The sequence below is a fragment of the Humulus lupulus genome, chromosome 6, assembly GCF_963169125.1.
Source record: "Humulus lupulus chromosome 6, drHumLupu1.1, whole genome shotgun sequence".
In the NCBI taxonomy this organism is placed as follows: domain Eukaryota; kingdom Viridiplantae; phylum Streptophyta; class Magnoliopsida; order Rosales; family Cannabaceae; genus Humulus; species Humulus lupulus.
In genome coordinates this window covers 1,921,815-1,947,810 of record NC_084798.1, presented here as the reverse complement: position 1 = coordinate 1,947,810, position 25,996 = coordinate 1,921,815, and the positions used below count along the sequence as shown (strand labels likewise).

At 33.1% G+C, this 25,996-nt stretch overlaps 3 protein-coding genes and 1 pseudogene across 5 annotated transcripts in view; 2 read left to right on the top strand and 2 right to left on the bottom strand.

The window, feature by feature from the left end:
* The first annotated feature begins 807 nt into the window (after nucleotides 1-807).
* Nucleotides 808-16,049, top strand: LOC133781353 (TATA-binding protein-associated factor BTAF1). Of its 3 annotated transcripts, none has more exons than XM_062220315.1 (29): nucleotides 808-1,045; nucleotides 1,273-1,413; nucleotides 1,537-1,631; nucleotides 1,711-1,925; nucleotides 2,018-2,072; nucleotides 2,343-2,424; nucleotides 2,810-3,132; nucleotides 4,611-4,719; nucleotides 5,055-5,682; nucleotides 5,831-5,963; nucleotides 6,074-6,142; nucleotides 7,808-8,019; nucleotides 8,315-8,549; nucleotides 8,749-8,922; nucleotides 9,022-9,447; nucleotides 9,554-9,991; nucleotides 10,229-10,348; nucleotides 10,431-10,910; nucleotides 11,375-11,913; nucleotides 12,160-12,652; nucleotides 12,737-12,805; nucleotides 13,242-13,346; nucleotides 13,586-13,816; nucleotides 13,915-14,175; nucleotides 14,265-14,314; nucleotides 14,727-14,836; nucleotides 14,929-15,011; nucleotides 15,095-15,307; nucleotides 15,407-16,049. In XM_062220315.1, the coding sequence occupies exons 2-29, from the start codon at nucleotides 1,365-1,367 to the stop codon at nucleotides 15,575-15,577; spliced, it is 6,168 nt and encodes a 2,055-aa protein (XP_062076299.1). In that variant the 5' UTR covers nucleotides 808-1,045; nucleotides 1,273-1,364; the 3' UTR covers nucleotides 15,578-16,049. The 3 variants fall into 3 exon arrangements, with proteins under 3 accessions (XP_062076299.1, XP_062076298.1, XP_062076297.1); XM_062220314.1 differs by having other exon boundaries at nucleotides 5,831-5,974; nucleotides 6,079-6,142; nucleotides 8,752-8,922; XM_062220313.1 differs by having other exon boundaries at nucleotides 5,831-5,974; nucleotides 6,079-6,142.
* A 945-nt stretch (nucleotides 16,050-16,994) lies between these two features.
* LOC133781351 (small ribosomal subunit protein uS12) lies at nucleotides 16,995-18,522 on the top strand. Its single transcript, XM_062220312.1, has 4 exons — nucleotides 16,995-17,151; nucleotides 17,741-17,896; nucleotides 17,987-18,113; nucleotides 18,218-18,522. Exons 1-4 carry the CDS (start codon nucleotides 17,147-17,149, stop codon nucleotides 18,356-18,358), a joined length of 429 nt encoding a protein of 142 aa, XP_062076296.1. The 5' UTR covers nucleotides 16,995-17,146; the 3' UTR covers nucleotides 18,359-18,522.
* A 4,376-nt stretch (nucleotides 18,523-22,898) lies between these two features.
* Nucleotides 22,899-24,181, bottom strand: LOC133781374 (extradiol ring-cleavage dioxygenase-like; annotated as a pseudogene).
* A 998-nt stretch (nucleotides 24,182-25,179) lies between these two features.
* Nucleotides 25,180-25,996, bottom strand: part of LOC133781369 (uncharacterized) — a 72,561-nt gene continuing 71,744 nt past the window's right edge. Inside the window, exons 17-18 of the mRNA XM_062220342.1 lie at nucleotides 25,824-25,905; nucleotides 25,180-25,559 (exon numbers count right to left, since the gene is read on the bottom strand). Of these exons, the coding sequence (XP_062076326.1) occupies nucleotides 25,864-25,905 (42 nt within the window). The 3' untranslated portion in view covers nucleotides 25,180-25,559; nucleotides 25,824-25,863. The remainder of the gene's footprint in view (nucleotides 25,560-25,823; nucleotides 25,906-25,996) is intronic.

Here is a 25,996-nt window from a genome sequence, read left to right as displayed (position 1 = left end):
AATAACAACTCTATCATTTTTAACAACCATCAGCGACATGTGTTTCATGGTCAATATCCTCCAGCACATGTGAGTCTAACCTCTCGGATCTCGTGGGTCAAAACTATGTCATTGTTGTCCGTGGTGCTTTCGTCTTTCAGTTGTGCTTCTTCATCCAATCATCAACTAGGACGACATCTCTTGCCAAAGCTAACCATGAAGATGAGTTCCTGCCATTGATTGGTAGGGCAGAGCATTGGGCGGGTTATAAGAATTTTAAATCGGATTATGTCATAATCGGTTTGGGTTACTTAATTTATATTCTGCCCAAATAATTTTTTTTTTAAACCCGTCCAACAATTTGGGAGGGCACCGTTATAATTTTTTATCTTTTACAATATGTTATTAGTGTAATTGTTATACGTCAAGCTTCAAAATTTCAAAACTTTTTGTAACTTTTAAAATATTAATTGAATCAACATTAAAGTGTTAACACAAACATTTATTCTTAAAATAAAAAAATATTAAAGCTTAAAGTCCAAGAAAATATTAAAATATTATTAAGAAAATGTGATTGGTAGATCCAATATTAAAATAAATTCTAAACATTATATTACCACGCTTTTAAAATGTAAAAAATTTCCCATAATTTTCAAGTAAATTTTAAAATCCCATATTTTATGAAAATACTCTTTAATCTATCTTAGTTTAGAAAAATACCATATTTTTTATTAGTGTCAAAAAAAAAAGTTGAGTGGTAAAAAAGAAAGAAAAGGAGGGTATAGGTCGAAAATTGAATTGATATAAATAAAAAGGAAAAAGCAGTGAAAAAGGAGAAAGAAAAAATCGTATCATAGACGAAGTCCGTCTGTGAACAAGGGGAACGAGCGAACGAGAAAGATAACCGAAGAAGAAGACGACGTCGACGACGACGACGAAGAAGAACACGAAACACGAAGAACTAACCTCTCTTCAGCTTCAATCCATGGCTCTGTCCTCTTCCGAGGCCGATGCATTGAGTTGCACCGCTTTTGCTTAGCCTCATTACCTAATCTCTACTTCTCAAGTGAGTTGCAACGTTTCTTTTCTCCCGTTTTCTCGCACTTTCCATGGATCTGCTTTCTCGCTTTTTGTTCTCTTTTCCATTCAATTATACCATCTCTGTCAAATTATCGTTTTATGCTTCGACCTCGCAAATGCTATTGTCTCCCTCTTCCTTTTCCGTGTTTTGAAAACCCTAGATTTTGATGATTTAGGAGCTGTTTTAATGGTTGCATTTATTTGTATCTGTAGGGATTTTGAAGAAGAAGAATTGCTAGTATCGAATTTCTTGTGTTTTTACATATATAAATACTTGATAAATAAAAGCGGTGGGATGAGCTATAATGGCACAACAATCCTCTCGTCTTCATCGTTTGCTCACTCTCTTGGACAGTATCCTTTGGCTTTAAATGCTTTGTTACAAGTTTTTGTTTCTGTATAATTATAGGGCATTGTCTTGTATGTTTGAAACTAGTTTTGAATTTCTTTCCCTTAACCAATTTGTTAAAAAAAAAGCTGGTTCGTCCCAGTCCACAAGATTCACTGCTGCTCGCCAGATTGGGGAAATTGCCAAATCGCATCCTCAAGACTTGGTCTCTCTTTTGAAAAAGGTATTATTTACTTCTTTAATCTTATCTACAAGGTCCAATTTTTCTTTGTCTTAGTAGTTTTAGTGCCATCTTGCATCAGGTTTCTCAGTATCTTCGTAGCAAAAACTGGGATACGAGGGTTGCTGCTGCTCGTGCTATTGGGGCTATAGCTGAGAATGTTAATCACACATCTTTGCCTCAACTCTTTTCTTGCTTCAAATCAAAATTGTCCGACTTTGGAATGCCTGGTATTTCTGAAGATTTGCTTGCATTGCCAGATTTTCATTCCAACGTTGCTGGCATCTCTTTCAGAAGGTCATTGTTGTTATTTTTCTTTCATTTTTTATTTTATTTTCAATTGTTATTATTCTTAATTTCTTATAGCTGTTAGTTTTTATCTACTACAGCTTTAATATCAACAAAGTACTCGAGTTTGGTGCTCTGTTGGCATCTGGAGGACAGGTAGTTTTGCAACCTACATACTAATTGATAGTTTGTAGTTTGGACACCTTGTTATTTTGTACCTTCTCTTTTATTGGCAATAGTAATTCATGTTGGTAGTTGTGCTCAGTCACATTTGTATCAATCCCCGATCTTCTTATACTATGAAAACATGGTCCTCCCTAAATGCTCTCCTGCTCTTGGGGATGAAGCACATCTGTGGTTGATCTGTTTTATTCTTTGTTTTTAATGCATGCAATTAGACCTTCTCATACCACTTTTTGAACTCAGGAGTATGACATCGCGTATGATAGTTTGAAGAACCCAAGGGAGAGGTTGGCTCGTCAGAAGCAAAATCTTCGGCGGCGTTTAGGTTAGTAGTTTAATTCTTTTATGGCTTTAACCTTTATGAGTGTTGTGGAGATTATGTCTAGCAAAAGAATTTTTTTTACAGAATACATGTCTCACCTTCTAAGTTACAAGGACCCTAATACTTTATTATTCATATTTGTAATTTTCAAATAAATTTATTATATTTGTCTGGTGGATTTTCCTTTAATTTGTGACATTTTCTATTTGTATTTTGGTTCTTATCATGCTTTTGCTACGTATATTTTCTTATAATCAATTGTCTATTGATATCAGTAATTCATTATTTCTGGCCTTTGTGGTATTGTATATATGTGTGATATTTGGTCGATATGGTTATATTATTTTTCTTCAGTGTTAGAGTCAAGCTCATTGCTATTTTGATGCAGGCTTGGAAGTATGTGAGCAGTTCATGGATGTAAATGATATGATAAGAGATGAAGACCTTATTATGCAGAACTCCCATGGGAATGGAATAAATCAAAGAGTTTATGTGCCACATAATATTCAGCGATTAGTTGCAGATATGGTTCCAAGCATGATCTCGAAAAGGCCCAGTCCTAGAGAAAGGAATCTTCTGAAACGAAAAGCAAAAATTAGCTCAAAAGACCAAATGAAAGGTTGGGCTGAGGATGGGGACTCAAGGGTGTTAGGTGCACAGAATGTGACCGTGCCAAAGGTCTCAAGTACTGATCCATTAAGTTCTAGTAAGGTATTTATGCCAACTAATCTATGCTTTCTTTTCTTCCTAATTTATTCTCAACCAAACCCTAAGGCAATTGATTGTCTTGTGGTACACAATCAGATTATGTTCATTTGGTTGGAAAGTGGTATTATTTAATATTTTGTGTGAGCCGATACTTTGAAGTATAAAGCACCAAACATGTATGTATATATTTATACTCGTCTTGTTTATTTGTTTTGTTGTCTCTTTTTTATTCTTTTTTATCTGAAATAAATATCTATCTCTATATATATATATATATTCTAAAGGGATTCATTTGGGCCTATCAATTTGTGGAATATTTAACTATATGGAAAACTGAAAGTTATCTGCTATAAATGTTTTCAGAAGATTAACTTTATTTCCTACCCTATCTCCGATTCTGAAAAATACATCAATAAATACTTGTTTTATTTGCAATCCAAGTGAGTATCTATTAAGATCCAAGCAAGAATCGAATGGAAGGAAGCTGTGGATATCGTATTCTGTGGCTCTCTCCAACTCTAGACAGACTTGTGTGAGATTTTTCCCTTTTAGATTACTGTGAATGGTAAGGTTAGTTTTAAACATCTCAGTAGCAGAGAGTTTAGGACTGATCACAAGGTGTTTTGTTAAGTGTGGTCAATTGTGGCCAAACAAATAAAGGTGGGGGAGCGACATGGAATTGTTAATTTGTAAGTGGAGTTTGATGTGGTGGAGTGGCATAAGAAGATGTGAGAGGTGGAGGTGGGCAAGCTTTCCTGAAAAAAGTTGAGGAAGTTCATAGATGTTGTTGGCAAAGAATAAAGTCAATCAATCATATAGAAAAGTTCCTTTTAAGGTAAAAAGATGCTCATTATACAATGGTATTATGAAAAATATCGGTGCTTGAAGGTGGAGGGCGTAAGGGACAAGAGTTGCTAGCTGTTGTGGTATGAACTCTTGGGATATAGGAAGATGACAAACAAACAGTTGATCACTAAAAAGACTATTTATAGAGGTGGTCATTGAAAAGAAAGTGGACGAACACTGTCAATTAGTTTTAGAGAAAAATGGTGGAGAAAAATGTTGATCAAACAGAAGTCTCTGAGAATTGAAGGTGGGCAATGGTGGTCAATAGACAAAGCTTGGTCGTGATCTCAATCTTAATTTACAATAATAGGTTTCTCACTTCTTATAAAGAAGCATCAATAAATATTATTAAACATGTTTATCTTATAAGACAATTGTGGTTGAGTTTGCTGATTCTAAACAAATAGTTGAACTCTTAAATGTAGTGCCATTGTGGCTTGGTCAATTTAACCAGCCCGAGGAACCAATTGTTGATGGTTGGAGCTTTTAGTAGCATTAGTCATATTTCACTTGTTAGGTTATCATCTTTTTTAGGTTGGAAGATTAAATTGACTTTTCACTTTCTAGCCCTATATATGTAAGAGTAGTGGATTTTTCATTTTCATGAGGCCTTTCTTTGATTTATATATATGCAGGCCTCTATGGATGTTAATGATGATGAAGACAGCTTGGACCATGACAAAGATGGATTGTGGCCTTTCCATAGTTTTGTTGAGCAGCTTCTACTTGATATGTTTGATCCTGGTATGCCTCATATTTGTCTGTCATTGTTGATTAATAGAGTACGGCTATGTATTTGATTTTTTGACGGGAATGGTTTAACCTTTGTACGTCGTTGGTGCTGATATTACATCCTGTTTGTTAGGAGTATGGTATTGTTCATTGTTACCAACAAATCTACTGTAATTATTATTATTGTCATTCGAACTGTGACTGCTATTATTAATATAGTTATCATTATAATTCTTTCTTTTGAGACTTTTTCAGTTGCTGCTGCAATTAATTTCTTATTTTGGCTTAATATCATGTCATTATTTGTTTTATCTTCTAAAATGATATTGTCTGACCTTTAATTTCAGTCTGGGAAGTTCGGCATGGTAGTGTGATGGCTTTGAGGGAAATTTTAACCCATCAAGGAGCTTCTGCTGGAGTATTTATGCCTGACTTGAGCTTGGATGGTGCACAGTTTTTTCAATTAGAAGATGAATTTGTATCACATAGAATGAAGAGAGAGAGAGAGATTGATTTGAATATGCAAGGACCAACAGATGAGTTTGAACCAAACATGAAAATGCCGAAGTTTACTGATGTGTCATCTCCATGGGTGGATACAATGACTGTTGCCAACATAGATTGTAACTCTGACATCAATATAAAGGTTGAAGATGGTAGTATGTGTGATTTGCTTGCTGAGCCAATTACTGAGTTGTCCAACCTTAGCTCTGTTAAGGTGGAGTCAGATTCTCACCTTGATACTACATTGTATTCAACTAAAGAAGATACTACATTGTATTCAAATAAAGAAGTAACTGAGACAGCCATATTCGAGGACTCCTCCAGCATTAAGGAAACAGATGTGATGAAAAATATATCTGAAAATTCTGAGCTGATGAACTGGATTAAATTGGCTAGGCATTCTTGGCTTAAGAACTGCCAATTTCTTCAAGAATGTGCAATCCGCTTCCTGTGTGTTTTGTCATTAGACCGGTATGCTGTTTGTTTTAACTTTAGCTCATTGTATTAAATATATTCTAGTTATCATAACCGTTCTTTTTTTTTTCGTAGCATGCTTCTCATTGGGATCTTCCATGCCTACTCTAATAATACATTTTACTTTTGTATTGTTTAATTGCAGTTTTGGAGATTATGTATCTGATCAGGTTGTTGCACCAGTGCGGGAAACCTGTGCTCAGGCATTAGGTGTAGTTTTCAAGTACATGCATCCCACTTTACTACATGAAACATTGACTATCTTGCTGGAGATGCAGGTAAATTTCATGTAAGCTCATGCTTTTTTGTTCTTTAAGTGCAGGTTTCTTTGTTTTTCGATGTTCCATTGATAACGTTTATTATGCTTCTGATATTTCTTTATGTTCAGTTTAGACCAGAATGGGAGATTCGCCATGGAAGTCTGTTGGGTATCAAGTACTTGGTGGCTGTAAGGAAGGTAAATATTTGTGTCTCTAGAATTTAGTGATATTGTAGATATGCTAGAATGAAAGTTTTTTCACACATTGGTTGATGAGACATCGTGATGTTACTTTTAGTCTTTTCTTTTTCTCCAATAGCAATTGGGTAGATCAACCAAACTATAAAGTAAGAAGATATTTGACTGATGTCTTGCCATGCCATGTAACATTGCACAGTCATATGATATTTACCCAATTTGCATAAATACACGACAAAGGTGACAGAAACTGAATGAACAGGAGGAAAGACTGAAGTTGATAAGATATCATCTACAGTTACAGAGAATGATAGGGAGCCATCATAAATTACATCTAGAGATTCCATTCTTTTTGTAGATCTTAAAAGGATAAAACATTAAAATCCTTAGAATCAAAGATTCACTAAGTTACCCAAAATTTAAAAAATTTCCAAATGTTCATCAACTCATTTTTTTTTTCACACCCTGGAAATTTTTATACTTTCTTTCGAGGCAGAGTTGCCAGCAAGTTTCTTATATATATTTATATTTGTGTGTGTGTGTGTATCTATATAAATTAAGCAGAACTAAAAGGAATACATAAAACAATTCAGTATTAGATGCCAAATAAGTCAAATTGAGGTCTCACCGTTGTTTTATCCAGCTCCAATTGACATGGTTGGATTCTACAGAAACACAAGAACGAATTGAAGAGCATGTGATGACAGGGAATAGATAGTTGTGCAATTTAAAAATCTAGCTTATGGTGGGTGCATTATAGTCTTTAAGTCAAAATGAAGGTACTCTTGAAAAATGAATTTTGGAGTATGCTTCCACTGTATCTTTGGTTGCCTGTAAATTTTGCATTTAGTATACGTATTATTAATTGAAATTATAAAGTAACCTGAACCATGCATCTTGATGACAGATGTCAACTTAAAAATATTCTTCTGAGATCAGGGTAGAAATTTTGGAATGTGATAATGGTTCTATCAGTAAAGGGAATTAGATGCTAATGATTATGCTGAGATGTATACTAAATTGGAGGGAGGCAGGAGGATATCAAAGCTGTGGACAGCATCGTGCTATTTTTGGGCTATATGGCTTCAAAGGAACTGCAGAAAAATATGAAGGGAGAGAAGAATCAGCAGAAAGGCTATGGGAGAAGCTTAAATTTTGGGTTGCAACTTGGGTTTATAAAGCCATCGACTTCAAGGGGATATCTTTTCTAGACCTTAGTGGAGAATGGGAATTTTTTTTTTTTTTTTTTGTATTAGAATGGTTTAGATTTGTGCTAAGATGTTGTTTTATCTTTGTTTTTGGTTGTTACGAGGTCATTTCTGATCTCTATTTCTTTTAATATTTTTTACATTCAAAGTTTGAAAAGGAAAAAAAAAATTTATGCTGAGACGTTAGGGAGAGCAGATTAACAGCCTAGCAAGGTATAGATCTTCATAGAACACTGTCTCTCCTGACATTGTAAACCCAAGCTACTGATGCTCTTTTCACATTTAATTGATAAAATCTTGAATCACTGTAACTGTACTGAGTGATTTACGATTTAATAATTTAGCATTCAGGTATAAGGATTAAGGGGTGCATACAAGAATGATGTTAATCTATAATCAAGTTTTTGTGTGTACCTGTGTTTTTTTTGTTTATGAATTTCTCTGATTTGTCTATTAGGAGATGCTTCATGAATTGCTTGGACGTGTTCTCCCCGCATGTAAAGCTGGGCTGGAGGACCCTGATGATGATGTTCGAGCTGTTGCAGCTGATGCTTTGATACCAACAGCAGCTGCAATTGTTAATCTACAGGGTCAGACATTGAATTCCATAGTGATGTTACTATGGGATATATTACTTGATTTGGATGATTTGAGTCCATCTACCAGCAGGTAGCTTTCATTAATTTAATATCATTAATCTTTCTCTTTTGCTTCTGATTTCTGTTGTATTATTGTATGTAAGTTATGTACCTAGCTTACCAGAAAAATAAGAGAGAAGGGAAATCTTCAAATCCCTGCTAGAGTTCCTCTAATAAATACTTTTTTTTTTCCTTGAATGACCGGTTAATACTCATGCTTGGTTGTGATATTATTTCACTTTTCTGTATTCTTTTCTAACGCTTCAATACTTTAATTAATTAGTTCGTAATTTAAGATTTTTGAAGAACTTGCGATCCACTTGCAGTGTGATGAATTTGTTAGCGGAAATTTATTCCCAGGATGAAATAATTCCAAAAATGTTGGGAAGGTCTAAAGACAGCCAAGAATTTGATCTAAATGAGGTAGGCTTCATTGATGATAGTACTGGAGGAGTGAGTATGCAGGAGAATCCTTTTATGTTAGCAACATTGGCTCCGCGTTTATGGCCATTTATGAGACATAGTATAGCATCAGTCCGTTATTCAGCTATTCGCACTTTGGTAAATTTCTCTATGCTCTAATCTATTTATTATGGATGCATGGATTTGTTTTGAGAAACATGTTCAACAAGGGTAGTTTTGCCTAGGATTTTTCCAGTAATTTTTTTGTATGTTTGTCCATTTTATAGCTCTGCGCCAGGAATCTACATTTTTTATTTTTTTGTTTTTTCTAATAGTTTTCTGTGTTTTATTTGTGTAGGAGCGACTGCTTGAAGCTGGATATAAAAGAAACATTTCTGACTCTTGTAGTTCTTCCTTTTGGCCATCATTTATACTTGGTGATACCCTTAGAATTGTCTTCCAGAATTTGCTGTTGGATTCAAATGACGAAATTTTGCAATGTTCTGAGAGAGTCTGGAGACTCCTTATTCAGGTTTTTAGAATTGTCTTAGCATTATTTTCCATGGTTTATAGATTGCTTACTTTAGTTATGTTGGTCTCATTCAATTAACTTTACATTGGTTGATTCTAGTCTCCAAAGGAGGACCTGGAAATTGCTGCAAGGTCATACATGTCTTCTTGGATTGAACTTGCAAGTACTCCATATGGTTCAGTGTTAGATGCTACAAAAATGTTTTGGCCAGTTGCCCTTCCACGGAAAAGTCATTTTAGAGCAGCAGCTAAAATGAGAGCTGTAAATCTTGAAAACGAATCTCATAGAAACATCCCCTTAGAATCTACAAATGGAGCTATTCCACACGAGAGAATAGGAGATGCTTCCATTAATCCTGTTAAGATAATTGTTGGCACTGATGTGGAAATGTCAGTCACTCGTACCCGAGTGGTCACAGCAACAGCATTGGGCATTTTTGCATCTATGTTGGAAGAAGGGTCTACACAATATGTTGTTGATCCATTATCGAGTGCACTGACCTCTATGTCTGGCGTCCAGCGGCAGGTAATGCTATATTTTTTCTAGATTAATGGGATCTGCAAGTTATGTCCTCCCTTTCTTTCTCTCCTCATGTTCCCTTTAATATTTAACAACTTCACATTCTCTGCAGGTGGCATCTATGATTCTTATTTCTTGGTTCAAAGAGATAAAAAGCGGGGGCTCAAATGAAAATCAAGGAACTACGTCAAGTTTTCCCAATCATCTTAGAAATTGGTTGTTGGACTTGTTGGCATGCTCTGACCCTACATTCCCTACTAAAAATTCGCTTCTACCTTATTTAGAGCTTTCAAGAACCTATTCTAAGATGCGTGGTGAGGCTAGTCAGTTATTACATACTATGGAATCATTGGGTATGTTCGATAACTCGTTATCAATTACAAAGCCTGAATGTGAAACTTTGAGTGTGGATGATGCAATAAGTTTTGCATCCAAAGTTCCAGCCTTGTGTAATGATAATGTTGGGAATGAATCTGTTGGACATCTTGAGGATATGGAGTCAGCAAGACAACGACTTCTTACAACTTCAGGGTATTTGAAATGTGTGCAGGTACTTTCAAGAATTGACCGTTCCTTTGTAATGCAGAAATATAAAACTTTGTTTCATTTTATATACATGTACGCATATCGAATTCTCAGATTAATTCTTTCTAAATTGTAATTCATCTGATTACTCATCTTCTGTTTCCAATTTTTCCATGAGCTTTAGTTGCATACAAGCAGTTTTTGCATCATCCTTTCTCTCATACATGCTCATTTTTTTTTGCTTTCTGGAATGGGTATGCAGATTAATCTCCACGTTTCAGTCTCTGCCCTTGTTGCTGCAGCAGTTGTTTGGATGTCAGAGCTTCCCGCACGACTTAATCCAATTATCTTGCCTCTAATGGCTTCAATCAGAAGAGAACAGGTAGCATTTTGGATACGAGTACAATTTTATGTTGAAAAATTTGTTAAGAGTGATCATAATATTACTTAATTTTTTTTTGAAGGAGGAGAGATTGCAAGAGAAGGCTGCTGAAGCACTTGCAGAACTTATTTATTATTGTATTTCGCGTAAGCCTAGCCCAAATGATAAATTAATTAAGAATGTATGTAGTTTAACATGTATGGATCCATGCGAGACACCTCAGGCTGCAGTTATTGGCTCCATGGAAATTATTGATGATCAAGATCTTCTTTCCTTTGGGACTGCCACTAACAAGCAGAAAACAAAGGGTCAGATGATAGCTGGTGGTGAAGACCGGTCGAAGGTCGAGGGCTTCATTGGCAGACGAGGGTCTGAACTTGCATTGAAGCATCTCTGTGAGAAGTTTGGTGCTTCATTATTTGATAAGCTTCCTAAATTGTGGGATTGCCTCACAGAAGTTCTTAACCCTAGCACTAATGAGTCTTTAACTCCAAATGAGAATCAAGTCACACAAATTATTGACTCTGTGCAGGATCCTCAAATCTTGATAAATAATATCCAGGTTAGTTCAATCTTTCTGTTAGTTGCACCATGGCCTTCTATTCCATCTTGACCATGAAGATGTGATGCTACATCAAGACAGCTTACCTTATATTTAGCTAAATATTTATACTAATTGTTGTGTTTCTGTTTTTTTTTTGTACCAACAATTGCCTAAGTGTACAGGTTTGTTGCTGCCGATCCTCAATTGGCATTTAAGTATATGTTCATTATAACTCATTTGTTTTGATATTATGTTGCGTGCTTATGCATGCATCCAAATAGATTTAGCATTTTTCCATGGAACATTCCTTTTGTTGTAGACTGTGGTCACAATTTGCATTTTGTTGTAGTGGTTCTAATCTGTTGTGGTGGTAGAATAGCCATTTATCTTGCAATGAAATTCAGGGATGTGTCATTTAAATTTTCAAAACATAAACCCTACAGTTTTGTTGCCTCATTTTCTATTTTGTTTCTGATGTGCAGGTGGTACGTTCTATTGTTCCTTTGCTAAATGAGGCACTCAAACCAAAACTTCTGACCCTTCTCCCATGTCTTTTCTATTGTATTCGTCATTCTCACATAGCTGTTAGATTAGCTTCTTCTCGGTGCATTACTTCAATGGCCAAGTCAATGACAGTACATGCGATGGGAGCTATAGTTGAAAATTCTATTCAGATGTTAGGAGATAATTCGTCTGTTAGTGCAAGACAAGGTGCAGGCATGCTGATTAGTTTGCTCGTTCAGGGATTGGGTCCAGAGCTTGTTTCCTATTCTCCTTTGTTAGTTGTTCCTCTTTTAAGGTGTATGAGCGATTGCGATCAGTCTGTCAGACAAAGTGTGACACATAGTTTTGCTGCCCTTGTACCTCTTCTTCCATTGGCTAGAGGTCTTCCCCCACCTGTTGGACTAAGCGATAGTTTCTCTAGGAGTGCCGAAGATGCACAGTTTCTTGAGCAACTACTTGACAACTCCAATATTGATGATTACAAACTCTCTACTGATTTGAAAGTAACATTAAGGAGGTAAGTATCATTATCAAATGGAGTGATGGATCCAAAGTGTTTTGAGCAATTATCTGACTAGTTTCATTCATATTCATTATTACAAGTTTTATGCAATTACTGATTTGAATGACATTTATAATTTCAGTTTTAAAAAAAAATTAGAATTACATTTCTTATTATTTCTTGGCGAGCTAGGTGCACGTGCGCGTATGCATAGAAATTTTTTTTAAATTCTGATATTTGAGTTGCTAATCATCTATTCAGGTATCAACAAGAAGGTATAAATTGGTTGGCTTTCTTAAAACGTTTCAAGCTTCATGGAATTTTATGTGATGATATGGGGCTTGGAAAAACACTTCAAGCATCAGCTATTGTGGCTTCTGACATAGTTGAGTGCCGTACTTCAAATAACAATGAGAGCCGTTCCCCATCTTTGATTATTTGCCCATCAACCCTGGTTGGACACTGGGCATTTGAGATAGAGAAGTATATAGATGTTTCAGTCATATCTACTCTTCAATATGTTGGCTCTGCTCAAGACCGCATCTATCTTAGAGATCATTTTGATAAGCATAATGTAATAATAACATCGTATGATGTTATTCGTAAAGACATTGATTATCTTGGGAAGCTACAATGGAATTACTGTATCTTAGATGAAGGACATATCATAAAGAATGCCAAGTCTAAAATTACACATGCAGTGAAACAATTAAAAGCTCAGCACCGGTTGATTTTGAGTGGAACACCAATCCAGGTTGGTTACCAGTGCATATAATTTGTCACAAAATTTGAAAACACTCCAAGGTTTCTGAAGATTTAATTTTACCTTTTGTTGCAGAATAACGTCATGGACTTGTGGTCCCTTTTTGATTTTTTAATGCCGGGCTTTCTTGGAACTGAGAGACAGGTGTGTATTTTTTATCATTCTCTTTTAGTGTCGAGTATAAAGTATGTGTTTTGACTACCTTCAAGGATGCCTCCAAAATCGCTCAAAGTAGTGGATCGGATGGGGATGCTATTAGAAATGAATTCATTTAAAGCTTCATCCATTATTTAGGCTTGCCTCTAAAATCACAGTCAAATAATATTAATGGTAGTGCAATTGTTTGATTTTCTTGTCAAGATAGAACAAGTCACACCACTATAAGTAGTTGTAGTGATATGTAGATATATATATTTAAAAATATGTCTTAAGAAAAAAAAAGAGTCATTGTTATGGAAAACTTGTTTGGTCAACATTAATTTTCTTTTACAACCTATTTTCACTGCTAATATCATGTAATCTACTATTAGCGTTGCTTGCTGTTTTTTATTTTATTTTATGCTAATGTGACTCTGAGCAGTTCCAAGCCACTTATGGGAAACCGTTGGTAGCAGCCAGAGATCCTAAATGTTCTGCCAAGGATGCTGAAGCAGGGGCACTTGCTATGGAAGCATTGCACAAACAGGTAAACATTCTTTTTGACAAAAATATATATTTCTAAAAGCAAATGCATCTATGTTGTTGGTTTGTAATAGTTAAGATATATGTATGTCATAAATGAACTTTTGTTTGTTTAAGTTTGGTGTAATTCTTGTTCGCCATAATTTTAACTTCTTAAAAAAAAAACAAAAGAATAGTAGATCAAGTACAGAGAGTTTTTGGAGAAAGTAGAAGACTTTAACTGAAGGTTTTCCAATCTAATAGGTCATGCCTTTCCTCCTTCGACGAACAAAGGATGAAGTTTTGTCTGATCTTCCAGAGAAAATTATTCAAGACAGATACTGTGACCTGAGTCCTGTACAATTAAAACTTTATGAGCAATTTTCTGGTTCGAATGTAAAACACGAAATCTCAAGTATTGTAAAATCAAATGAGTCCGGAGATACAGGAGAAGGAAGCAGTGTATCAACCAAAGCATCTTCACATGTTTTCCAGGTAAGGCGGCTGTTTATTGTGTATTTTTATTGCATGTTTAATTTCAGACAAGTTCCTACGCTCTAATATCTCAATACTCTTGTATACTAATCTTGCAGGCACTTCAATATTTGCTAAAGCTTTGTAGTCATCCATTGCTTGTCCTTGGAGATAAGATCCCCGAATCAATTGAATGCCTTTTGTCCGAGCAACATGCTAGTTCTGACCCCATTTCAGAACTGCATAGACCTTTCCACTCTCCCAAACTCGTTGCACTTCAGGAGATACTGGAAGAGTGTGGGATAGGCATTGATGCATCTAATTCTGACGCTGCTGTGGGTGTCGGTCAGCATAGAGTCTTAATATTTGCTCAGCATAAGGTATGCTATCTTTTTACACAATCTATTTCCTGAGTTTGTTTTTGGTTTTTTTTTAGCTACCTCTCATCCTGTTATGACATCTCATCTAGGCCTTTCTGGACATTATTGAAAGAGACTTGTTTCAGACCTATATGAAAAGGCAAGTCATCTAGTCCTTTGTTTTCCTCATAAGTACCATGTTTTTTTGTGGAAATGATAAACCGAATATGTTTTTTGTCATAATTTTCATTGTGAATTTTGACTTGAGAGTTCTCTGTTAGCACCTAGTTCAAACTGACGATAACATATTATGAATAACAACCTATGTTTCTTATACATATACGAAACAAATCATTTTTGTCATTTTATTTTAGAAAGGGAATATCCAAGGCTTTTCCGCTGTTTCTCTGTATTAGCAACTTTAATTCACTGATATCATGCGGAGAATCAATATTATACTAGCTTTTACTTCCTTTTACGGATTATGGTAGGCTTGCTCTTCTCAACTCTGCCTTAGAGACAAATATACCACTGATTTAATTACTCTAATTGGTTATTTTTTTTTGAAGCAGTGTAACTTACTTGCGGTTGGATGGGTCAGTTGAACCAGAAAAACGTTTTGACATTGTTAAAGCTTTCAATTCAGACCCTACTATTGATGTCTTACTGCTGACAACACACGGTATGTAAACTCTTCATATCCATTCAAGGCTTGCTTTGCATAAAAGAAAGACCCACTTAAAAAAGTCACTTAAATTTATTCACTGTTTCTAGTTGGTGGCCTCGGGCTGAACCTGACATCGGCCGACACACTTGTTTTCATGGAGCACGACTGGAATCCAATGCGCGATCATCAGGTAATTGTGCTTGTACCTCCTTATAATAGATTTGCTTATAATATTAGCTACATAACTGTTCTTCAATCTTCATTAATGTGCAGGCCATGGATAGAGCACACAGATTAGGTCAGAAAAAAGTAGTGAATGTTCATCGCCTGATAATGCGCGGAACCTTGGAAGAGAAAGTTATGAGCTTGCAAAAGTTCAAAGTTTCAGTTGCTAATGCAGTGATTAATTCAGAAAATGCCAGCATGAAAACAATGAACACAGATCAGCTACTCGATCTCTTTGCATCGGCAGAGACTTCCAAAAGGGTATTTGTTTCTTCTCCTTGTGTGTCGGTAACATTTTTTTTTTCTTCACATCCAATATGAATAAGTTGTTGTAACATTTCTTGTGGATGATGATATCAGGGAACCTCTGTATCGAAGCAAACGGATAATAAGTTTGATGGAGATGCGAAATTACCGGGAAGCAAGAAGGGGTTAAAAGCCATTCTTGGCGGGCTAGAGGAGCTCTGGGATCACTCACAGTACACCGAAGAATACAATCTAAATCAATTCTTATCAAAGCTTAGTGGCTAAAAATTGGTGCTTTCCACTTTGTACAGCGTTTGTATATTTCGCCACCGAGCAAGCAAGCAAGCGAAAGTCAGGCCGGAAATTTTGATAGCGAAGAAGAATCATCGGCCCCCGTCTCTTCCCAAATTTATTTGTTCGATTTATATATTCTTTTGTCCTCCTCTACAGGGCTGTTATATTATGAAGCAGGAGGGAGGGGGGAGTGGGTTGGGGAAGAAGAATGGTTTTTTTTCTGTCTCAAGTGACGGCTAAGATAGTAACACAAGAAGGTTTTGGAAAAGGGAAAGAGAATAGTGTAAATTTCGGATACTGTAAATACAATCAGTTTCTATTTCTTTTCTTTATTACTTCTTTATAGTATTCTCTTCTCTGTGCTGACTTGTTCTGAAATTGTTACCATACGCAGAGCTATGACTATGAACCACAGCTTACAACCATGATAACACAACACAACATAACATAATTTGTTCCGATATAGCTGTTCTGTAAGTGTATTTGCCTTTAAATTTTGGAAACTATTCACTTTTATTTTAGTGTTCGTGAACTTGATATGACATTTTTTAGTGAAAATGGCAACAGAAAAGAAAATTTTTACAAAGACAAAGTAATCGGAATATCTCAAACTCCAAAAGACCAATAAAAATTCATGGAAAAATCGAGCTTCATTCCGGGTTGAAATGACCCAAAACAACCTATTTTTTTATAATTTAATTTTTAGTTGTATGTTATATAAAATAGAATTTAATTTAAATTAAGAATATGTAAACGTAAAATGAAATTGAAATAGAACCCTAAAATCAACCAGTGAGTCTACTCCATATATCTCCAAGTCAGTCCAACTTCAGTGTCGCAAATTTGAATAAGTTGGTAAGTATAAGGTTTTGTATGTTGTTGGTTTGTATATGTAAATAGTGGTTTCTGTAAAATATAAACTTTATTTTGTTTGAAATATGAAATTTATGATTTTTTTTTACTATGTTATAATAATCATTCCATGTTTATTGCCTGACCAATGAAAAGTGTTTATATAAAAGTTGTGTTCAACTCTTAAAATTTAAATTTGGTACAAAAAATACTTAATTTCATTAAAAATTTATATTTTTAGTCAAATATATATATATTTAATTTAATTTTTTTTTATATCTATGATTTTGCTTTTCTTTTTTTTGTGTTGTTTTCACATTATTTTAAAATTTATTTTGGATTGATATTTAGTTATACTGTTTTTATTTTTTAGTTTATTTTAAGATAATGCAGTGACTTTCAAATTATTCTTTAGTTTCTATTTTTGTAATTATGAAATTTAAAAAAACTTGATTATATAATTTTGAACAAAAATAATTAAGAATAGTAAAAATAAAAAAAACAAATATATATTTAAAAAAGACCAAAAAAAAAGAAATAAAAAAAAAACTGAAAGTCAGGCCCAATTTAATGAAGGCCCGAATGGCCCAACGCAAATAGATATAAAGAGAAAACCCTAGCTTTGTTTTCCTTCTCCATTCTGAAAGGTCACACACAGATTTAGGCCTCCCTCACCTCTCTCCAGAGCTTTACTCTCTCTCTGCCGCCATGGGGTAAGCACTCTTCCTTTCTTCTCTACATTAATTTTTACATATCAGAGAACGATACCATTTTTATTGGATTTGCTTCGTTCTACCTTCGCATTTTTTCACATCTTCGTTTACAGCTGCTTTAATCTATCTATGTGTAAAACTTCCTTTGCGTTTTTATGGTCTTACATAATATTCTGGTTCATTCATTAGATTTTGATGTTATGATAAGTTGAAAAATTCTTACTTTTGAACTTCTTTTTTTTATGGAATATGTATTCGTTTGGTTACGTAGCATTAGAGTGGTTATTGTGATAAACCCTAATCTTGTTCTGCAAATGAGAGTATGATATAGTTTGGGTAGTGATACAACTGGAATATTTGAGTATTGTTTATGATAGTATGGTTGTTTTTTCTTTTCTTTTCTTTAGATTTCTCTGTGATATAATAAACCCTAATCCTGTTCTGCAATTTAGAGTATGTTATGTTTTGGTTAGTCATACAACTGGAATATTCGAGTAATGTCTTTTATTGACACTGCTTGTGTGTGATAACATGCTTGATTTTTCTAAATTTCACTGTGATAATCCCAGCCCTACAATTTTTCTTGCAGTAAGACACGTGGAACCGTAGCCGGTCGCAAGCTGAAGAGCCACCGTATCAAGCAGAGGTGGGCCGACAAATCCTACAAGAAGTCTCACCTTGGTAACGAATGGAAGAAGCCGTTCGCCGGTTCTTCCCACGCAAAGGGCATTGTTCTTGAGAAGATGTGAGATTCTTTCATTTCATTTCAATGCTTATTTGCACTCCTTTGTTCGATGCGAAAACTGACTTGTTTGTTACTCATTGTGCTGCACAGAGGTATTGAGGCCAAGCAGCCTAACTCTGCTATCAGAAAGTGTGCCAGAGTTCAACTTATTAAGAACGGCAAGAAGATCGCCGCCTTCGTCCCCAACGATGGTTGCTTAAACTACATCGAAGAGAATGTGAGTATTACTTGATTGCTTGAGCTCTTGGAATTGTGTAGATTACCATTTTGGATTAATGTCTGTTTGTAGAAAAGACTTAAAATCTTGTTTTGTGATCGTAGGACGAGGTTCTGATTGCTGGATTCGGAAGGAAGGGTCATGCTGTGGGAGATATTCCGGGAGTTAGGTTCAAGGTTGTGAAAGTCTCTGGAGTGTCTCTGTTGGCTCTTTTCAAGGAGAAGAAGGAGAAGCCTAGATCTTAAGTCATCTCATCATAGATGTTTTTGACCCTAAAATTGTTGCTGTTTTCTTTAGTTGTTTGATGAATTTTGTAATGGATTTTTGATATTTGGTTGTTGCCCGGTGATGAACTCAGTTATGTCCCTTTCTTGAGTCGTTAATTTAGCTAAATACTCTGTTGTTTGTCCTTTTTGTGGTCAAGTTCTCATTCATATTAGGAGCAGTTTCAATTAAAAAATAGGCTCTTTCACTCTCAAAATTGTTTGATTTTCTTGTCAAGATAGAGAATATGAGAAATTAACAAGCAACTTTCCTGTCAATTATTTTAACAATGCACCACAAACATATTTCATCCTTTTTGGACTTGTGAAAAAATTGAATATAATTTTAATGAGAATAATTTTATTTTTGTTTTGAATTATTAGTTTGGTAAATTATTTATAATTTTAGTTAAAAAAATATCGACTAAAATTAGATTTAGGGTTCTAACAAATAATTTGTAATGAGAAAATTACAAAAAGTAATTTTTCAAAAGGGTCCAAAATCCTATTTTATATAAGAAAACTCCATAATAAAACATTATTCAACCAAAACAATTACAAATGAACTCTTTCTTCGTAAAATTTTTGTTTTTGAAATTTTTAAAGGGAATTTACTTAGTTGGTTACTTTTTGTTTTTGCAAAGTATTTGTTCAATATTATTAAGTTGTCAATTATGAGAGTAATTTGATTAAATTGTTAAAATTTTATTAATTACATTTGTACAATTTAAAATACAGGGTATAAAATATGTACAATTTTAAAATACAGAGTACCAAATATGTATGATTTTAAAATGTAGGTAATAAATATGTACGATTTTAAAATGCAGGATACCAAATGAGTATTATTTGTAAACACGGGTACTAAGATGATACTTTGTAAAAACACAGGTACCAAATGGTTACCTATCTTTTTTTATATACAAAAATAGAAATATTATTTTATTTTTGAAAAATATATATTTGGTAACTATTTTTGTTTTTAAAAATAAAAAATAATAAACGTGTTTGATAACTTTTTTTTTTATTTTTTGTTTGAGGTGTTGATTTGAATAAAAGAAGAAAAAAAAAGTTGAAAATGGTTTAAAAAAATTTTGAAAATGAAAAAAAAATCTATTTTCAAAATTTAATAAATTTTAAAAAATAATAAATAAAAATATAGTAAACAAACATATTTTATATTTAACTAGAAAACATAACCGCGCTTCGCGTAGTCTTTTGTAATTATTAAAAAATATACATATTTTAAAATACTTTTAGGAGAATGCTACGACATAGATTCTTTTTTACCATATTCGTACAACATGTTCCTTATATGGACACGTGAGGGCGTATTTAATACAATTTTTTTTTATAATGGTGTCCATTGTATATAAAATCTCTTGCAAATTTTTGAAAAATTATGAATAATTAAAGTACCAAAAATAAAATTCAAAAAATTTGTTGTACGTGTGCATTTATTTTTTATTATTATTATCATATTACTATACGCTTTGCGTGATTTTTTTTTATAAAAAGCCTAAATTATGTATATGGAAATTTATGTTTTGTGTAAGACTTATTTTGGACGATTACCCGTTTGAACCTTTTATTTTTAAAAATTAACTTTTAGAACTCGTGTTTGTCAAAAGGTTAAATATAGGATTGGATAGATCAATTATTTGAACATTGTATTTTGGCTGATTACCCGTTTTGACCCTTTATTTTTATAAATTAACACTTTGACCATATATTTATTCAAAATGTTAAAAATTCTTTATAAAAATTAAATTATATATAATTTATGTTTTTTTGTAAGGGTTCACATCATTTTGAACATTGTATTTTAGCCGATTACTCGTTGGAGTCTTTATTTTTAAAAATTAACTTGTGGACCTCAAGTTTTGTCAAGATGTTAAAAATAGGAATAGATAGATTGGTTATCTAAACACTATATTTTGGGCGATTACTTGTTTTGACTCTTTATTTTTAAAAATTAACCTTTGGACTATATATTTATTCAAAGTGTTAAAAATTCTTTATAGAAAGTAAACTATATATACACACCATTTTGGACTTTGTATTTTAGCCGATTACCTGTTTGGACCCTTTATTTTTTAAAATTAACTCATGGACCTTGTGTTTTATCAAAATGTTGATTACTCGTTTGGATAATCTTTTATATACCGCTTCAAAGATGTTATTTTTTATTTTTTTGACAATAAAGATGTTATTTTATTAGTATATTATGTAGTATATATTTGTAGTTTTTTTATTATTTTATTTTTTGTTAGTTCATTAAGTATTTAATTCAAAAAATAACGTTTAATGTAGTTTTTGTTTTATTTTATTTTTGGGTACTTTATTAGGTATTTAATTAAAAAAATATCTTATTTAAATATCTAAAAAATAAAGTTTAAATAATTATTAATAAAAATAAATAAAAAAATTAGATTAAAGGAGAAAATAGAAAAAATAGTTTGGAGTAATTTTAGAATGATACATCATCTCCTTATTAATAAAAATGAATAAAGAAATTAGATTAAAGGAGAAAATAGAAAAAATAGTTTTGAGTAATTTTAGAGTGCCACATCATCTCTTTGAAGCTCTCTTTATATGTATATATATATATATATAGATTGTCAAATTTTTAATTTATTAAATAAAAAAATATTTTGTTAAGATTTACCAAACAAGACCTTAATAAATAAGAAAACAAAGTAGTGTATTAGAGGAAAAACAATTGTTTGTGTTAAGATATATGTACACTTGGGTGGAAAAGAAAGACCATCAATTTCTTCTTGTTTCTCAGTGGAGCTTCTGATACTTTGGTAAGGTCGATAGAGAAATATCTTCTTCTTTTATTTTTTTGCTTCTTCACATTAACTCCTTTTATGGAATTATATGAGAATATAAATGGTTATGGTTTTAAACTTATGATTTTGCATTGGAGTTATAGAAGCTGATGGTTTCATCACAGCCCTTGTAAATGTATGCTTGGTTACCCTATTTACTGTGATGTGCGCCATGTGTTTGTGAAAATGTCTCTGATAGATATCTCATTTGCCAATTATAATCTCATTGTTGGAGACATCACTGGTGAGAAACTGCCGTAAATGTAAACTTAACAATACATAATGAATACACTTTTCAACATACCATCATCACCGTATATTTAGAATGTGATGTTCTTCATGTCAGTTAGCTACTTCTTCACAACCTCCATAATTATTACTGTAATTACTAATCTTTCTTCTATATTACAATCTCAATGGTTATATATAGTTTAATTCTTCTCCTTTTCCTTTACAGACTATCAGTTCTTACTAATATCCGGCACATAAATATTATAAGTATCATAGGTATAATATTATTTTATCATGTTTTTTGTATCATCCTGGTTGTTAGATTGGATTAGAAAATTATATTTCTCTTTGCCTTTCGATTTATCTTTTACAAACATCGATTTGTGTAATTAAAATAGTATAAACTAAGCTCTGTATTTTTCTATATATTTTAGGTGGACAAGCTAAGACTTTGAAGCAACCCAAGGCTGAGAGTAAGATGAAGTTTCAGTCAATTAATTTAATGGTGAGTTATATCAAGACTTTGCTAATTGATTTGAGTTGGCTTTTTAAAAAATGTCATAGGAACTATCAAATCAAATAAATGAGAACAGAAAACTAACCAGATTAAGTATATTTGGGTATGAATTTTCGAATCATAACGTCAAGATGCTGTTGGGAAGGGATTTTGGGCCAAAAACAATTAAATTTTTTGGCATTGTTGTCCAGACTATTTCTTTTGATATATGGTTACATGCTCTTATTCGAGGAGGCTCTTAATGAGTTCTCAAGGATTCATAATAAAATATTAACCTTTTGTTCTGTTCATCTTATGGCCATTTTTTCATAGAAAGAAAACTGATTAGTTGTTAGAATTTGTGAAATTTTCATAGGTTTTGTATTGACATTATTTTATAAACCATCAAAAGCTATCCTGTTCCTAATTATATGTAGAAAAGATCTATAGATCACCCAAGGTACTGAGCTATAAACATTCTAACATAGCAGGATTTTTATTTGATTTCAAATTTTCTCCCTCTGACCATGCTTGAATTACATGAAGAATAAGATGATTGGATAACCATTCTCATCATTGTATTCTTAATGCAGAAACCTTATGCTCCTTCTCTGGTGTGAATACCTGGCCCACTAATGATGAACACCTACAGATTATATCATGATGCATGGACATGTGAGTACATTTACTTTGTTTTTCTGTAATAATTTCTTGTTTTTATATTTCAGCTAAGTTTTCTGTTACACAGTACATAAGTGGACTATTGTTTAAGCTTGATCAATTACAATTTCTTAATAATTTTGTGCTTCATTTTGTTGTGTCAATGGACAATTTTCTACAACAGCTGCCCATAAATGCTTGTAATCCTAAAGAGCAATTAGAGATTGCCTTTGCAATTCATTATACTTTTGTTAAAAATAAAAGACACATTTGATAGACACTAGTACACAACTCAGAAAAATAGGTAGAAGATGAATAGAAACTTTATTGATCAGTAGGAAAATAGAACAAAGAAACAACCACCCAAGTTTTTGGAGAAAGCTGGGAAACTCCACAGAGAAATTCTTCTCTAAAATCACAATTACAATCTGAATAATGAATATTCTCATTTAGCTAATAAGGCTACTATTTATAGGCTACAACTAACATCCCAACTAACTAACTAACTAACCCTCCAATAGGATACAAAGAGAAAAGACAACACATTAAAAAAGATTAACTCATCCAATGAAGTTCATAAAATACCATTTTGCCACACCTAGATAGGTCTTGACTGCCTAGAGTAAGTAAGCCTAGGTGAAACTCCAGAAATTGGGTGTCCAATAATAGCTCATAATCCTCCCAAGTACTGTAACAGTCGAGTGAATCCTTCCACTGAATTAGGACTTCTAAGGAGCACGTTCCATCAGTTGGTTTCTATCTTACATTGAGGACTTAAAGTGACATAATTCTAGGGAGTTGGAGTAGTGAACTGGTAGGAGGCATAAGACAGGGAACCAAGGCTCCAGCTATGGTGTATGAGGTTGGCCTTGGCATCATCTCCAGCTGCGCCCATGGCCACATGCAAAGGGTAGAAATGCTCAGGCTGATGGTGGGCCGTTTTGGCATGGGGAGCCTTCTCCTCATACTTTATCACATCCTCATACCTTCCTTGAAGCAACGCATCTTTGAGCCAGGTATCGAACTCCAACGCCCAAGGAACCACAGTATCCTCCTGGGGCTTAAGGGCTCTCAAGTTGTGAGTGGCACTTCCCGAGCCAATGATGAGAACACCTTCGTCCTTGAGAGGAGCCAATGCCTTGCCCATGTTGTAGTGATACACGACGTCCTTGGGTGGGAACAGAGGTCTCCCAGTGGGCTGATATGACCAGAATGGAAGTGGGTGCGGTGGGGAAGATGCTCTTCTTCCATGACTGCAGAAACTGCCTCGTCGGAAGGCTGTCATCGATGGACAGAGTCGACGATCCGTGGGAGATGAAGAACGTTTCTTTCATCATCATCATATTGATATTGATATTGATATGATATGATATGATATGCGCGTGGAAAATAATATGTTTGAACCTAGTTTTCGGTAATGTAAACTATTCGGAATTTTCTGAAAATTTGCAGATGCTCTAAACAACTACAATATACACGGTCATAAAAAAAATCGCATCGAAAACTGTTCACGAGTCAAGAACAGTGAAGAATTCCACCGGTTAAGGCTTAAAGTGAAGCTCCTATAGGAGAATTCTCCCATATATATATATAGAAGAATTTTCTTATCGGAGCTCTCAGTATTCCCAACTTTTGAACAATTTTCGGTGTGATTTTTTTTATGACCGTGTATATTGTAGCTATTTAGAGCATCAATGTGATTTTAAAAAAATTCTAAATAGTTTACATTACCCAAAACTAGGTTCAAACACGTGGAAAACAACATGTTTGAACCTAATTTTCGGTACTGTAAACTATTCAGAATTTTCTGAAAATTTACAAATGCTCTAAACAACTACAATATACACAATTATAAAATAAAATCACGCTAAAAATTGTTCACGGGTCGAGAACAATAAAGAACCCCATTGGTACGACTTAAATCAAAACCACTATAAAAAAAATTGTCTCATGTACATATAATATAGATTTTTATTTCCATGTTCTACAAGGGTATACTAATTAAAAATTATTAAAAAAAGAAAATAAAAGAAAAATCTCAACAATTTAAAAATTAAATGTTGTGTTAGGATATGGTAAGAGATGACGATTAGGTCACACACCAAAATTGACTTGCAATTCTACCTTTATTTATTTATTTATTTATATAGTGTAATTTCTTTAATTATATTATTTCTACTCTAACTAATGGAAATGATAACTAAATCCTATACAAGACACTATTTATATTTAATATACATGTAGTTGTTGATGTTCGTAACTTTATTGTTAAAGTTTCTTTTATTGTTTTAGAATATGATTCATGTAAATTAAAAAAAAATAGGCCATTATAAATTATTATTATTATTATTATTTTAGATAATTTGTGTAAAATCACATATTCTTTTTTACAGCCATATAAAAATGTATCAGATATTATAATTTCAGGATTTTTTTTATTATTTATAATAATAATAATAAAGTAAAATGAAATGATTATAAAAAAATTTAATGGTGAAGTGTCATTATCTATCCACCAAACTAATTTTTATTTATATATTTATAAACACGCAAATGGAAGTTTTTAAAATGTAAAACACCACTCAAATTAATAAATATTTATTTATCAATAGAAAAGGAAATTATTCATTAGGAGATCACATTGCATTATATTATTGTATGTAAAAATTGTGTCAAATTATGATTTGATAGTAAACCCATAAACTCTTGAAACTTAATGCTTAATTAAACAAAGTGCCACCACCCAAAAGAGTTTCAATTTTACAGTTCCAAACATTTAATTGAAACAAGTATTTTTATTCTATTCTATTCTATGGAAATGATTTCATTTTCCATGAGAAAGAATTTATTTAAAGTTTTTTAGCATTATTCTAGAATGATTTCATATTCTAGCTTCTCTAGTGATGAGTGATCAAGCTTTAGCTGCTGCTGCTTTCTCAAGTTCTTCAAGTGCCTTTGAGATCTACCCAACAACCAAATACCACAAAAATTATCCAAACAGTGTTTAGTTATGTCCAGAAAACAACCAAAAGAAAATGCAATGAATGTTCATTGCAAAAACAGAGCTTTTAATCAACAGCCATAAAACCACATATCTCTAGCTTAAGGCAATTTTGATATAAAATACAAAAAAAAAGAGAGTTTATTATATATTTATATATAAAAAAATACAAACAAATTGTAAAAGTATATAGTTTTACAGAGAGAAGCTGTCATTAATAATTACCTGGTTGAAAAGATAGAAGAAACTTGATTAGGGTAATGCTTCATTCATTCCCTTGGCAGTGTTCATCATCATCACCATCATCCTGATGAACAAATTAACATCATAAAATCACAACTCATTATACAAATTGACATGAGTATTTAATAAACAATGAAAAGCTAGGTATGTAAATA

Coding starts and splice junctions, on each gene's coding strand:
- LOC133781353 (XM_062220313.1), top strand. CDS start 1,365: ATGGCACAACAATCCTCTCGTCTTCATCGTTTGCTCACTCTCTTGGAC. Junction 11,914..12,159: donor TTGAAAGTAACATTAAGGAG/GTAAGTATCATT, acceptor TCATCTATTCAG/GTATCAACAAGAAGGTATAA. Junction 12,653..12,736: donor TGAGTGGAACACCAATCCAG/GTTGGTTACCAG, acceptor CTTTTGTTGCAG/AATAACGTCATGGACTTGTG.
- LOC133781351 (XM_062220312.1), top strand. Junction 17,897..17,986: donor GGCATTGTTCTTGAGAAGAT/GTGAGATTCTTT, acceptor TGTGCTGCACAG/AGGTATTGAGGCCAAGCAGC. Junction 18,114..18,217: donor TAAACTACATCGAAGAGAAT/GTGAGTATTACT, acceptor TTGTGATCGTAG/GACGAGGTTCTGATTGCTGG.